Source organism: Castanea sativa, chromosome 3, assembly GCF_040712315.1.
Source record: "Castanea sativa cultivar Marrone di Chiusa Pesio chromosome 3, ASM4071231v1".
NCBI classification, from domain to species: domain Eukaryota; kingdom Viridiplantae; phylum Streptophyta; class Magnoliopsida; order Fagales; family Fagaceae; genus Castanea; species Castanea sativa.
Window position 1 is genome coordinate 23584422 of NC_134015.1, and position 16306 is coordinate 23600727.

Below are 16306 nucleotides of genomic sequence, written 5' to 3' on the forward strand. Positions count from 1 at the left end.
TCAACTGAGAACAACATGAATATCAATTCGACAATTATAAGACAACGAAAAGTGAGAAACTGATAGGCTTAATTGTATCCTTTTCTTGGACGGAATATTAACAAGGGATAGTGGTGCTATTTACAAACAAAAATTGTTTATCGGATTACATTTCAAAATGAACCTTTGTTGTCGAACATGCTTCCGTTTGTCGACGCATTTTCCTGCATTTGGTGTCTATTAATTTTATCACCATTGCAATTTTTTTTTTTTTTATACAAGAAAAAATTTCTACTATAACTTAATCTAAGTGTATATGTGTGTGAAGCTCCCTCCTGGAAACTTGAATTCCGACCCTTGCCCCCCACACCCCACAAGCATTTATACTTGTAGAGTGACCACCGTACCAAGGGGGAGCAATGGTTGCAATTTATTGGATCAAACATGTCTTGCACACTTCCTGTTTCGACAAATTATATAAGACCTTACAAACTTAATGCTCCACTGGTATTAAAGATATTATAGTTCAAAAGGCCCAAACCTATTGTAAGCAAATTAAACCTAAAGTTAACCGAAGGTTCTCATTCCTCTCGTATAAAGGATAAATCTTACTAAATATTTAATTAGTGGAATTTAATATTATGTAAGAATAGAGAGTATTGAATAATTACTCCCTCTATTGAATGATTGGAGCTGAATCTTGATGTTGTGCAAGAAATTAATGAGACTTCTAGTCTAGCAGCCGTGTTGTGTAACAATCACACGGGAGAGCTGAATAAGTAAGTTTGGACAGCAGATGCCCCTAGGAAATCTGCTATTCATGATTGGTCCCATTAGCTTCCATCATTGAAGATATCTACGGTTGGTTACCTCTTTGTTATTGGACATTTTTTCATATAAAATGGGAGGCTGCATGCCTTCCTATTCTTCTTCTTCTTCTTCTTCTTCTTCTTCTCTCTCTCTCTCTCTCTTATATAGCCCCCCATTCTCTAGCTTTAGCTTTTGATTGTAACTGCTAGAATCCCATCTCGATTCCTTCCTTACATGCTTCAATTTTGAGTACCGTAGAGAGAGAGAGAGAGAGAGAGAGAAGAGGGGGGGGGGGGAGAATCTCTGTAACACAATTTATTCGCTAGCACTATTCAAAAAATGGATGACACACATGCACACAATATACTAGTGGGTGAAAATCGATAAGCAAATAATAACACATCCATAATTTTTCTGTAGGATTTGTATACATGAAGTAGCTAATTTCTTATTTTATAAGATTTCTGTAACAGATGAACATAACAAAAACAGACTGTATCTTCTAAAATAATTATCTCCCTCTAGCCCACGTGGTTTTCAATAAAAAACAACAGAACCACGATGGCACATGGGTATATCTTGCTGCTTACAATGGAAAAAGAATAGCTCAGGAAATCCAAGCTTATCTTACTTCAAAAACCCTTTTAATTGTCCCAACCACCATACAGTTTAAAAAAACAAACTACTACGATATACAATTTTACAGATTACACTAGATCCCATCCATGGGTCAGACATCCTCCAAGACCAATGTACAATTAGCCTTGACTATGGGCAGGAACCAGGAAGCAGCAACAACAATCATAGTTGTAACTGCCCCGGGCCTCTCTTTGATGATCTTGAAGGAGGCCCACTCGTGTCTGATGAAGATGGGCGCCGAGGTTCTTCATTTCTTTGCACCTCCTGCATATCGACATGCAACAATGTGATTGCAAGAATAGCAATAGCAGCCTTAAACACAAAACTGAGTATAAGTTGAGACAGAAAACTAAAAGTATAAGATGATAAATAAATTAAAAAATTTAAATAAAAAAAACAGTGCCTTATCACAAATACTTGAGGCTGGCAACATAAACTTTGCTCCAAAGTCAAGTCACTATAGCCCCACACAACCCTTGACCCTAGCTAAAAGAAATAAAAAAAGTATCCAGCCCTACTGAAGATGTTTTGTCTTCTGCCTCAAGTCTAACCCCTAATGCTTTGATCTAAAGCTCACCAGTATCCCTTTGTTGTGAGCATGAGAACATGACAAAAGAGCACCAAAACCCATTTTTTAAATTGACTCACTTCAAAACATTTCTAGAAAACACTCATTCAGATCTTTATAAAGCTCAATGACAGTAAGAATATCAAGAAAAAAAATCATGAAACCTTTGATAACGAAGTGGTAGAACTGTTGCTGGATAGTGCCTGCTCTTGTGCATGCATACGGTGCTGGTGCTGCATTTCCTCAAACTGCTTTAGCCTTAAAGCGAAGTTAATTCCATTATGTGAATTTCCACCATCCTGCATTCCGTCACCATCCTCAGTGATTTGTGATCCACTTGGCATGTGATGTAGAATTTGATAGGGGTTCCCTGAAGAAGTTCGCCTGAATTGCTCACCATTGAAGGAATATGTTGGTACAGTTTTTAAACGCGTTCGTAGTATCTTGAAGGCGGCACTTTGCTGCAATCAAGAGTCAAACGCAAGGTAAACATAAATTACTAACTACACAATTAAAGCACTTTATGCACACACACACACACACATATATTGCATTTCAGAATAAACACCACCAAACAGCTAGTGTTAGGAGCAAAATATTGAGATTTTAGTATGAACAAGCCCAATAGCTGGGGTAACAATCAGATGAAAATCACCTTGACGTGAACCTCACTCTTTTACTTGGGTCTCAAGATCCAAATACCAAATAGATTTCCCAGGAAAAAGAGGAACTTAAAACCATTTTCAGATGGAAAATAACCTGTATTCTAGTTCTACACCTAAACAGTGCAGCATACTGAGTATAGTTAGATGAATTCTATATGTTTTGGTAAATTTTGTTTTCAGGCTCTTTAATTTGCAGCTCCAGCTCGAATTACCAGATCCCTATCCACCTCACTTTTATGTTCCAATTCCTTAAAACTGGAAATCCCAATGTATCATGTTTGTGATTGTTCATCATTACAAGGCATTTGGCTAAAAATTTATTTAAAAAATTGTAAAGTATGACAAAGATAAAAAGGAAAAAAAAAATAAAGATTTTTCATGGATTAATTGTGTTTATATACATGTGAGGACAACCATTGTCTCAAAAAAACCAAAAAAAAAGTGTGTACAAAACTACTTACATTACATGATAGTGTATAAGTCGGTTTTTAATGCAGGCAAACATATTTGTCATTAACAAAGGGGGAAGGAATGAAAGTAAAACTCTTCCAGAACCATACCTGTGGAAGCAACATCAGAAGGCCATTTAAGGCTTTTAACAACCATATATATCTTCCAGGTTCAAGAAGCTGCAAGAACCACAAAAGGGGTCAGGCACCAGAACATATCAACTGTAAATTGGGAAGACAAGGCAGGAACATAAACTAAAAAAAATCCATTTAGTTGCAAGAAAAACTGCACCACATTAAACACTCTGTACAACATAAGATACTGAGGATGCCAAAAGTCAAAATTGGGATGAAGGCTTTGTTGTTGTTGTACTGAGAGCAAAAAAACTCACTCATGCACCAAATACAGACAGTACAAGAAAAAAGGTCATACATCACACCACTGTACAAACACACTAAGAGGCATTAAATTATCTTTGCCATGTACAAGGGTTTTATTGCAAGACAAAAAATAAAAATAAAAAATTATTAATTGATTGGACATCCATCACATATAAGCAATGCTTTAACCTTTTTTTTTTTTTTTGGGGATAAGTAAATAACTTCATTGAAAAAGAAATGAGAAAATACAATGAAAACAAAGCACACGGCAGTGTGCTGTGCAACCAGCAGAATATCCAAACTAACTAGCAGTGAGTACAAAAGTCAAGTGAATCATGCAAAGAATTAAAGGAAGAAACACCCGAAGCTTTAACCCACTCAAACAGAGTCTGAAAGAATGAAAGCTTCAAATTCTGAATCAATCTTTCATTCCCTTCAAAAGTACACACATCCCTCTCTCTCCAAATACCCCACACGAGGTGAGGGATCATATTCCAAATATGCTGAAAACAGTATATTTTCAAGTCAACTTTTCTTAGAGGTAGAGAAAGTGGTTCCTTATACTATAGTTTCTCTTTTCTTTTCTTTTTTTCCCCCTTTTTTTAAATTTTCAAACCAGGAACTAACATTAGAAATTTAATGAACAAAACCATTCGTTACTTCATTAGACCCTAAAAGGGAAGTACAACAATAACAACCTTCTCCAAGAGGGGGGAAAATACTTTATTTTTATAGGTAATAAGAATTTTATTGAAAGCAAAAGTGCAATGTGTTTACGATTGTAAACTCACTGCAATAAGAGGGGGAAAAAATACAAGAGATAATAAAGTTCAAACGATCAATAAACTCCAAAAGATTAAAATGGTCCACTGTTTGCACGTGTAACAGAAATTGAAAGCAAAATTCTTTCACTTCCACAAGGGCTACCACTTTAGTAGAGCCCTTACTAGCCAAGTTCTCTTCCAAGAAAACATCATCTCCCATTCCCCCTAATTCCACACTGCACCAAAGAGAAAACTTCTCACCTCAATCTTGTGATTGTTACTTGGTCTCCCACACATCACATTTTCTCCTATCGCACAACCTTGAACATCATACGAGAGACAAAGGGCATCAACTGACTATATTTTCCAATCCTAAACAGGCCAAACAATCCTCAAAATTCAAATGCAACACTCTGCCTAACCAACATATATAGATAGCCAAAATTAACATTAATGGAAATCAAATCAGGAGAAAATCCCCTTCAAAGCACACTTCTCCACACCATGCATCCTACAAAAAGAATATTGGTCCCCTCGACCTCCTTAAAAGGAAATACGCTCCAAATCAAGCCAGCCTATTCCTAATTGCTTTTCACTCACTCTCAATGTGACATTTTCAGTGGAAAAACGTATTAATATTTGTTAAGGACTTGACCAGAAGTAACTATAATAGGCATTATTTTGATATTGCAAAGAGAAAAGACCCAATAAGGTATGAATGTATGTCATTACAATTGTCTTTTACTTATGCACCTGCAGTCTAAGATAAGCAAAGATTGGAGTTTCCAACAAGCGAATCAATTTATCCAGCTGGACCAAAAATTTGACATTAATATCCTCCCCCACCAGAGACTGAATCACAGCACTTGCATGCTGGTATGTCTGCCAAGCAAGATAAAAGATGATCAATAAATGCAACAAGAACATAGAGGTGGACAATCAAGATCACTAAATGCTACAGGAAGAGATTGATAATGAAACAAGATGCCATTAATAACTCAAAACGCTCACCTGAGCTAGTAAGCATAGGCTTATAATTGCCATGGGTGAATGGCACCATGAAGCATACAACGAAACAAACAAGTCTTTCCCAGCAGAATTCTCCAGTGAATGTTTTAAAAGATTCCGAAGCTCAGACAATTCAGAGGATGTAAGTAAAATCAAATTCAAAGCCTGAAAAAAAAAATCAAATGGATAAACAATAATTCACCTACATTAAGTGACTAAAGAATCAACACAGGCAAAAGAAAATAAAATTATAAAAATAAAAAAAAAATAAAAAAAACTAAAAGAGAGCAAAGAAAAGCATTCTAAAAAATATGTACTGTTCGATGTCCCAGTTGTGCCACACCATCTTAACTCAACGTACAATCTTATGATGTTGCGTCATGTTGTTCAAAAATTATAACCAAGCAAAGCACTACAGGTTTATACAAGTTCTCAGACAATCAACAGAACCTGAACCATAATAGATGCAAAATCCAGATCCGATTCTCCTTCTAGTATGGTTGAGAGTTCACGGTAGACCCTTTCAGCATTTAAAAGTACACATAGCCGGCGGATAATCAGAGCACCACGCCTGAGGAATAAAATCAAGAATTAAACAAGAGATTTAATCTCAGAAGAAATAATACGATTAAGTTAATATTGATAAATACAAGACTAGCAACAAGAAAGCAAGAAAAGATAAGGAATGAAACTCACTTCTCAAGAAGAGAATTATCTACCCGGAAAGTATGAACTAGGAAAACAACAAGTTGGCGGAAGTGCTGAGGATCTTTTGCTATGCCGGCATGAACGTCCAGAACAAGGAGCACAACCTGAGAAGATCCATAATAGCCAAGCAATTAAGAAAAAATTGAAGCCAGTAAATGATTCTTTTTGGTACTAACTACAAACACTACCAAAATGCAGTCTCAGATAAGTAGCACATGTTCTAAGGATTATCCTAAGGCTACAAATAGTAGCAGTGCCCACATTTGATTCAGTTTCACAAGACCACTTTCAAATCTGATATTTATAAATTGCTCTTTGTAAAAATTTAAAGCATCTATCTCAGATATATAGTCCAACAATATGATCTCATAGACCATCCATATTTTGAAAATTATAAAATACTACCAACTCCCAAAAGAAGTGCAAAGAAATGCAATACATAAATCTTGAACTTTGAAATATTATAACACAATACTTGAAACATATGCAAAACATATTACATTCAATGTATAATGTTTGTGAGTGTGTGTGAAAGCATGCAGAGAGGCTACTTCTCATATGAATAGCTGAATTATTTCATTGGCAACTGTAAATTATCTGGCCACACCCCCAAAAGACAACAGTCATATTTCAGACTATTGCTCATTTTTTACAAAATTTTAGCCGGGAGAGTTGCAAACTTTTAACATTCTCAAACCTGACCAGCAAAAGGGAAAAAGAAAAGCAAAAGACCAGGAACTCTCAATGACTTCAGTTTTTTAATAGCCCTGAATATGGTATTTCTCGCTTACAAAACATACAGTTTTAGCCTCCTGTTTTCCTCATCAACGACATCATTTTCTAACTATCCTCTTTACTGAGTTATCTCACTCTAAACTAATAGCTGATCCCCAAAGATCCAAGAAAAGAAAAGGTGAAAGACTACATATATGGAGATCACAACAATGCCACAAATAAAAATAACTCCAACTACATTACTGATGATGGTGAAATTCAACAGAAAACGCAACTTCATTACACAATCAGAAATGAAAATGTACAATCAGGATAAAAGAATTACCACATCAGAAGGATCTGACAGCGCTTTCAGAAGGGAGTGAAATATGTCATTGAGGGAACTTAAGACCTGTTTCAGGTAGAAAATTTAATTTAAACATAGTTGACATTAACAAAGAAAGGTCCACCAAACAAAACTACAAAAATAAATTCAGAGCAAAACAACCAATCAAAGAGAAATTGCCCAGTAGTTAATTGATAAAACCAAGCCAACTACGCAATTCACCCCTTCCTTTAATTTAGCACTTCTTCGCTTGTTCTGCTCACTTTTACCCAGCAACATAGACATAGACGGGGATTAATGAGTATTATGTAACCAAATCAGGTTACATTTCTTTTCTTTGTAAGTATAACTTAACCATAGGACACATATTCTGTGTCACTTATTCACATATTCAAGAGCTGGAAATGATCTAAGCCAAATACGATGAGCTGAACAAAAAAAACCTAAACCCGAGCTGACCTCAACCAAAAAGAAGAAGCTTTAGTCCAGCACAAGCCATTAAATATAAGCTCAAGATCAGCTTAGTGAAAACAAGCTCACAAGCCACTTGATGAGCCCAGGAAAGTTGCCCCTAGAAGCTCCTGGCAACAACAATTTTAAGCCAACATCTAATTTGGGTTGGTTAAGAAATGCACCTTAAAGTCCAACCCTTTCAAAACTTAAAAAGTTATAAGCTAAATTTCAATATATTAACAGCTGGTCACTAACAACTCCATGTAATGGGCCTCATTCCCATGAAAGTCCAAGCAAGTTGCAAAGGTGGAGAAAGTAAATTATAGACAGTATATATCACCTCAATGACTCAATTGCACTTTTTCCAATGTGGAATTACTGTCATTTAGTCCCTCATTTGACAAAGCCTATCATTGACTTATTAAAAGCTAGCTCACAAGCTTCTGAGCCAAAGTGTGTTGTGTTCAGGATTGGCTCCTATTCCATAACAAGCCTTTTATTAAGGCCAGCTAGCAAGCCAAGCCCAAACTAATTGAAAGCCACTCATTTGGGGAGAATTCATACTGAATTTTTTCCAAGTCTTTATGATATTTTCTAGTGTAGCCTCCCCACCCTCCTAATGTAAACATATAGTGAAGAATTAGGGATGTGGATATGATCATTTGGGAGTCCTATGTATAAAACCAACATACTTCCAATGGAAAATGCGAATAAGCATTTAAAAGTAGACTCTCTCTTCAATCCCATCTTTCTTGATAAGTGACTCTCTTCAATCCTACAATGAGATAATATCAAAGAGGGGAATGTAGATGAGCAGTTTGACATACTAAAAGGCACAGAGATAATGGATCTTTTTTTGATAACTCGATAGTTGGGGAGGGAGGATTGAACCCTGGACGTCTTTGTTCGCAACACCAAGAGGTGCCAATTGAGCTACAAGGCTCTTGGCCAAAGAGATAATAGATCTAGACCACTTCAAATCCTAAGGGACCTTTTAGGAAGTCAGTTTATATTAAACTCCCACGTTAGATATAGGTTTGCTTGGCAAATTCCTTGAACCAGGTAACAACCATCATGATGTAAGTCAAAAGGCAGGAAACATGCATCTAACCTGATATAGATATGATTCTTAGATAGGCGGTTACCTCAGAGCGATGTCTGTAAAGAAGGCTTGAGATCCAGTGCAATGCTTCGATTCGAGTAGCCTCCCATTCACTATTTAATTCCCTGATCAGTAAAAATAGCCAGTAATCACCATTAAATCATACTACACAATAAGTCTTTTAGAATAACCATTGTAACCAAGATAAACAAGGGACTCTTGTAAGCACCTTTCTTATAGCTCCTTAGATGGAGACATGCTACATATACCCATAAAAGTACAAATTACAAGTTACATTTCCATACCACTTTTTTTTCCCAGGTTTCAAAAACTATACCTCCTTGCAATACCGAGGATTGCTCCCACATCAAATCCTTCAGCTGGATCAGCCTGAATTGAACGAAGCTCTTCGTTTGTTTCACGAGCAACCTTATATAAATATTAATGTATTTAGATGACCAGGAGAATCAAAGATTTCATTGCATAAACTAGTTAGAACCAACCCCCCCCCCCCCCAAAAAAAAAAAAGGGGGAGCACTAAGTGGGGAAGCATGAAACAACCTACCACTCTAATTTTCTCCTCTTTATCAGATATGCAAGGCAAAATGGCTCCAAGAATATCAGCATAATAAGGCACAAGCTGGTCCCCACCAAGTTTTACAAACTCATTTATCTGTACAAAACCCCAAAAAAAAAAAGCTATAACAAAATAAAATAAAATTTACAATGAAGCAGCGAATTCTCTGTAAATCAAGAATATGTGCCAAAATATTCACTCCAAAATCAGATAGAAAAACCAAATCAGAGATTGATACTGGTTAAAAATAGTAGAAATACTCTCTGAATTACAGTTCTACTTACCCATGTGATAGCCGTTAACCGAGTAAATTCATCTGTAGAACCTGCCCTCTGCACCAGTATTTCAGCCATGCGACCATAATCTACAGACTTCAAGAGTAGCACTGCTCGAGTCAGAAAATTACAAATGAACAAAATATTTTGCTTTTGTCAAAATAATTGGGACTGATGATAAAGTCATTCTTTGCTTGTAGCTAGAGTCAAAGTGCAACAATCTTATGATTCCAACAGTATCAGAAGAAAAGAAAAGAGGATAATGCATTGCACAAGATTTCAAATTGCTTGGTAGCAGCACAAGGAATACTAAACAACAAAACTGGGGTTTGGGCATTCATTGTTAACAGAAGCCTTACTGGGGAGTTCTTGATCTCTTGTAGAAACTCCGAAAGAGCTGAATCAGCTTGTTGCCTTATTTCATGGCTAGAATCGCTTAACATATTAAACAAACCTGAGATTCATCAAGGATGTGTAAGTTCAAATGCATTTAAAGAAGAGAGCAGCTATCAAAGAAGCTTATTAGTTTTGAATAATGACCAATTACCATCAAGAAAATCAGGAAGAAAGCCCAGCATATCAATATCTGGAACACTGTCCAATACAGTTATCCAGCCTACCAAAAACTGCCGGACATAGGGATTTAGGACATTCATACGCTCCCTCAGCAATGGTATAAATTCTTCGATGCTGAAGAAAAAAGAACTTTAAAAGCCGCGTAAGTTACACTGTTAAAGAAGTTCACAAACTCATCCGATGATTTTTTATTCTTAAAAATACAACAGGTCTAGAACAAGAGCAAGAAGATGGCGCACCTGAATTGATCACTTTCAGTAACAATGTCCTGTTTCATTATAATAAAATCTGAGAATTGATATAAAGAAAAGGAAAGCCTATTTTCAGACAACTAAGGGAACAACCCAGCAATCTATTTGGTGTTTTAGTCTGTACGTGAGTTGGAAGAATGAGGAGGATCAAGTAATAATTTTTTACCTTCACAAGCCGATCTAAAAGATGAGCAGCACTTTGTACATTGGCATCTGAGTCTGCCGATAGTTTACATAAGGCATCAAAAATCTGATTAAAGAATATGATGAAATCCCCTCTTACAACCTGTGCATCAGGCCACCACCAAAAGATAATGTATAAAGCCCGCTACCAATCCCAAAGAAACACCATTATATATAATCCTGCTAATCCAATCTCACCTTTGCAATATTATATAAAGCTTCACAAGCATAATACCGAACTCTGCTATCTTGGTCAGAAAAAGAATTAAGCACAGGAGGCACAATTTGCTGGTAGGTGGATCAGAAGCAAAAACAAATTTATCAATACTATAGCAACAGGAAGGTGGGAAACAAATGGAAAAATAAAATGTTCAACAATGTTTATAATGCGATACAACCAACAGGTATATCCTTTTTGAGTACTCCAGCAACACTAAGACTCACTTCCATAATAATGATTAACGGCAAAATGGTCTTCTTCAGTGTTTAAAATGTATTTTTGTGTCTAATATGCACAGCTGAAAACCTCAAAAGAACAACTTAAAAACAGTGGACAAAAAAGGATCATCTCATCCTGAGTACTAAAATACGCAAACACATTATCTAGTTGATATATATGCCACAAGTTGGTCACTACTTAGTAACAATTTAAGTTAGTAAAATGCAATGTAAGCTCTTATCACTGGCACACAAGATTCCACTGAGTATCGATATCTATAGAATTCTAAGCAGTACACACGCTACTAGAAAGCATGATTTGAAGAACCGCTAATAAAAAGAAGCAACTTCCCATTATATTATATGGCACTATAGAACATATTGAGTTTTCATTTCTTTAATGAAAATTGAGATAGAGATCCAATTTTAGAAAATCTAGTGTTACTTCAAAACAATCGATCTCACAAACCCCAATATCACCCCAAATATATTATTCCGTCCAACTACAAAATGCTAAAGATTTACTTGTCTTGCCTAAACACATTAAGGGCCAGTTTGGTTTAAAATTTATCATCACTCAATTTTCATCACTCAAGTCTCATCACTCATCACTCATCACTCATCACTTAAAATACCTCAATTTCTCAAACCCCCTATTTGGCACTCATCACCCAGTTCTGCCCTTACTTTTTGTTTCAAAAAAGAAAAAACTGAAAAGTCACGCAATGCGGCTGGGCTTTCTTTCAAATAAAAAAACCCAAAAGTCAAACATTGCAGCTGAACAGTGAGAGTTGTGAGTTTAATTACGAAAATGCTATTGGAAACTGAAAACACCTCAAATGTGTTTTCAGTTTCCACAACTCATCACTCAAAAAATCAAAGAATTGAGTGATGAAAACAATGGGTGAAAACTAAGCCAAAAAACAAAAAAATTTGTGTGGGTCTCACGTTTTTTGATAACTCAGTTATGAGTTTTGGACCATATCACTCAAAACTCCTGTAAACCAAACAGGTCCTAAACATCCCAAGTATTATCAAACATGAATGATGAATCTAAATAAAACACAATGTCAGGGTATGCTGTTTTTAAGTAGAAGATATCGTCTTAGAATATGGGAGAAGAGGATTGGCCCTAAGTGGTACAAATTCAAAATTCGACAAGTTAAGTTGAAATGCACGAGTAAGCTGCAACCAATGGACAGCAGCAAATAATAAAGCAAGCCCATATCCATATAAAAGTGACAACCTTTCAGAGGTAAGTCATAACATGAGGGGTTTCTACACCCATCAAAACTTAACAATACTAAAACCAAGCCAATTTTCTTTTCTTTTCTTCTTTTTCTTTTTCTTTTTCTTTTTCTTTTTCTTTTTCTTTTTCTTTTTCTTTATAAATAAATCTATCTCCCTCAAGATTGCTTGGCCTGCCATACACAACTAAGGCTAAATCCTGTAACCTACGTCAAGCAATAACCATTCTGCAGTCTTAAAACCAATATAAGTAACAGTAAGTAGCAACGACACTTCAAATTCAAAATACAAAACATAAGTCAAGGCACCATTGCCACCAGAACACATTGAGTTATAAGTCCATCTTCACTTCAAGTGAAGAGGTTAGTCCCCTAGTCCATCCAGAATCTCTACTTAGCAAATCACTAAATTAGATTATATTCTTAGAGCACACTGCCATGGTAAGCTAATATATTTACACCGAGATTTGACTCATTTCAATTCAGCACCCATAGCATATCCAATTGTTAAAAGCCACCAAACAAAAAACCCTTTGACCAAATATATCAATTGATAAAACTAAAACTTGACCCAGAAATCAATATTACAAAGTAACGATGCATAATTGTTGTTACCTCGAGATGTTGAGCCGCCTCACTAGTCAACCCAACTGTGGCGGCAGCTAATCCTATCAATCCCCCCTACATAATGTAACCAAAATTCAAACCAAACAATTCATTTTTACAGTCACAAATTCGAAACAAGTTGACGAAATTCGATGAATTGAAAATACCTTCCGATGATTCGCTTGCGGAGAGTACGTGAACTCCGTAGTCAACAAATTGATCACCGCAGTTATCTTATCGTGATCACCGGCCACCGCGAGTTGCTTCACGATTCCTTCAACCTATACATACACACACACATACATGTACACATAATTATATACACAACTACTCCACCAAGATCCAATAAAACCATCAAAAACCCTAAAAAACCAAAAACCGATCAAAACTGTTAAAATTCTAGGGCATAAGAAAGAGGGAGAGAGACCTCAAGAGCAGCATTCTTGCGCTTCTCGTAGAGCTTATCGGAGAGATTTCGGAGCACGGAAGCGGGAATCACTGTGAGAGCGTCGGCCATAGCAACAAAACCCTTCCTTCGAACTCTCTCTCTCTCTTTCTCTTTTTCTTTCTCTCTCTCTCTCTCTCTCAATCTCTCTCTGAGAATTCAAATTCGTTTTCGGATCTTCTCCTCTTGAAATCGGAACATTGCACTCTACGCTTCCTTCTTTTTCTCTTCGTTTAGATGATATTTTTCTTTCTTTATATTTTTTTTTCTTCCCAGAGATCGCGAAATCGAGGAAAATGAAATCCGGGAATTTGAAATATTTTAAGAAGAAAGAGGAAAATCAGATCTACGAAAATCTGGAATTACTTTTACGTACTAAATTTTTCTGCCAAGCTTTGCTTTCTTTCTTTTTTTCTCTTTTTATGTGTTTGGGTTTTCTTTTTTTCTTCGCTTTTCTCTCTTTCTCTCTCTGAAGCCTCTTCTCGCCGTGACAGAGTCTCTCTCTATATGTGTGAAAGGTGACTGGAGAGGTTTGGAGCTTGGAATCAAACGGTGGTGTATGTTGGTGTAATGACCAAAATGTCCTTGTATGGTCATATTGGGTATTTTAATTTTTATTTATTTCAAACAAACATGAAACCTGTATGTCAAATTGTCAATACTTTGCCAACGGGGGGTTGGCTGAGTTGGTCAGGCTCTCGCTTCCCTGCTTGAAAGGCTTGGGTTCGAGTCCTGCCAACGGCCTTTCGTTGGTGGACATCCTTAGTGAGGGGTGTTCTCAGCAATGAGGTAACCCTCACACGCGGAACAAATAATCAAAAAACCGCGGCGCCCTGTCCGGGGGTTTAATACAACCATAAGCGCCCCCATTTTTGTTTACCAAAAAAAAAAAAAAAAAAAATTGTCAATACTTTGTTGTGTATGAACCGTACGTCCATATTTGGTGGGATGGTTGAGAGCGTGATTTCCAATAAAAATAAAATAAAATAAAATAAAAATTAGGTTCATCAAAAAATAAATAAATAAAAAATTAGTAGCAGCAGCCAGCCACATGGCACATTAGTCAAATTCCGTCAAGTTTGAGACCAAATTCTTCCACCACTTAAGCCCAATATGGTAAGGTAATAATTAATTTATAACAATTACTTAAAAAAAGTAATAATTAATGATAAATAATCGCAATCTAAATTGAATCTAACTTAGATTCTAGTTGTAGTCTAAATTTGTGTCATCCATTTTAATTTTCTTAATTTTAGGGTCCAATAACTTATTCATAATATTTAGCGCGAAAGTCAAGATGATCATCTCTCAATGTCAATTTCTTTAAGACCTTCTTCCCTCTATCAGTGTGTGTTAAAAATACTTAGTATTCTAAATATATATATCTATATATATATATATATATATATCAAATTATAATTGATATACTTTTAAGTAATATTAGTCGATGTCTAATGCGATGTGTAGATACTTTATACTTTTATTTTGAATTAATTTCTAATTATTCTTTAAGACCCAATAACACTCATTTTATGTTCAATTATATTATACATATCATTAAGAGGAAGAAATTAAAAAGAAACAAAATTATTATGAATATACATAATTAAGAATATGAATATTATATAGCCTAAATGAATTCACAATTATTATGGCTAATTAAAGTGTACAATTATCTTTGACATTCCTTGAAAGAGAGCGGACAACTGAGCATATAATTTGTTGGCTTCAAAAGTCTTCTACATTAGAAATTAAAACAAAAAACAAATTGAAGAAATTATTGTTTCTATCATATAAACTATTTATTTATTAATTTTTAATAGATTCCACTATATAAAAGAAGATGGTGGTGAAATAATCCATTTTTGTACAAAACATACTATCAACGATATGAAGAGGAAAGAGTAGAGTGATGTGGCACTTAATAATAAGAGTCTTATCAGGAAGATGGTAGAGAGAATCTTTCAAAGTGTATGTCCTATTTTATGATCTTAGCCCATATTTTGGAGAATGTGGGAAAAAAAATTAATGTGAAAGGGTCACGTTTGGGTCATAATATGTAAGATTATAAGTGGGCTTGGGTTTTTCATAAGGTTTGGTCTAATTTTAATTTAATTTTGAACTACGACTCAAAGGTCTTGTAGCTAAATTGACACCTCCCCATGTACAAAGTGATTAGGGGTTTAAGGGGGAAAGGGTTCAAGCTGTGAGGTTAGTAGCATGTTGTAATTATCTCTTAAAAAAAAACAAGATAATAGTTTTAAAAAAAGTTAACGTGTTCTTTTGGATAATAGTAAAAAAAATTAAATGAAAATAGGTTAAAAGTGCTAAATGAAATAATAGAGCACCACATGGAAAGAGCTAATGCACTTCCGTATGAAGTCTCTACTTTTATATATTGAATATTGATGATGATTACACCACTTAATAAATTTTATTTGAATTAATATTTTATAATTCTAACCATTGAATTACCAGTTTTCTAAGTTATTAACAAAATGCCAAATTTCATGTTGATTGAATTTTATTTACTATTTAAAATAAATAAAAAACTTGAAATTTAAATGGATGACATGGGTATTGATTTATGATCATCTTAAAATTTTTCAAGCATGGAGTGACATTACTAAATAATACAATGTAATCCAATGGTGAATTTATCATTATTCACATCTATACAATGCACAAGCCAGTGTAAATAAGCATGCCAATTTGGTTACAGCTTGGCCCTCCATGAAGACAACCTCAAGTTACAAAAGCAAGGACTTTATGAGGGGAGCCACACCTTTGGCTCGTGCCAATAGCATGGATACCATCAGAGAAAGAGAAATGTGCAGTCTGGCATGGACACAAAGCACTACCAGGAGAGAGAATTCAACCCCTGTTGGTCAAAAGCTATAGAACACCTCTCATTGGTTAGTGCGAGTTTGGACCACTACCAAAGACACGTGTAATGCCCTCAGGCCTCGCGCTTTCCCTCTCCTCCTCTCTATTTGTCCTTCATGATGGTACAGAGCTTCCCTTCAACCCACCACCTTGACAAAAACAGTTTTCCTCTCTCATCGAGCTGCAAAATAGTACTAGTGATAGTTGTATTAGGGTTTGTAAAGGGGAATGAGAGT

At 35.5% G+C, this 16306-nt stretch overlaps 1 protein-coding gene across 2 annotated transcripts; it reads right to left on the reverse strand.

Moving 5' to 3' along the window:
* Positions 1–1156: 1156 nt before the first annotated feature.
* On the reverse strand, positions 1157–13717 carry LOC142627662 (protein VAC14 homolog). Of its 2 annotated transcripts, none has more exons than XM_075801536.1 (20): positions 13167–13717; positions 12907–13020; positions 12749–12814; positions 10647–10736; positions 10432–10551; positions 10254–10282; positions 9986–10128; positions 9798–9892; positions 9448–9534; positions 9152–9259; positions 8924–9015; positions 8630–8711; positions 7032–7097; positions 5960–6075; positions 5714–5834; positions 5267–5428; positions 5009–5137; positions 3222–3290; positions 2161–2457; positions 1157–1692 (listed from the first exon to the last, which is right to left on the reverse strand). In XM_075801536.1, the coding sequence occupies exons 1-20, from the start codon at positions 13254–13256 to the stop codon at positions 1591–1593; spliced, it is 2178 nt and encodes a 725-aa protein (XP_075657651.1). In that variant the 5' UTR covers positions 13257–13717; the 3' UTR covers positions 1157–1590. The 2 variants fall into 2 exon arrangements, with proteins under 2 accessions (XP_075657651.1, XP_075657650.1); XM_075801535.1 differs by having other exon boundaries at positions 9986–10143; positions 13167–13689.
* Positions 13718–16306: the final 2589 nt, after the last annotated feature.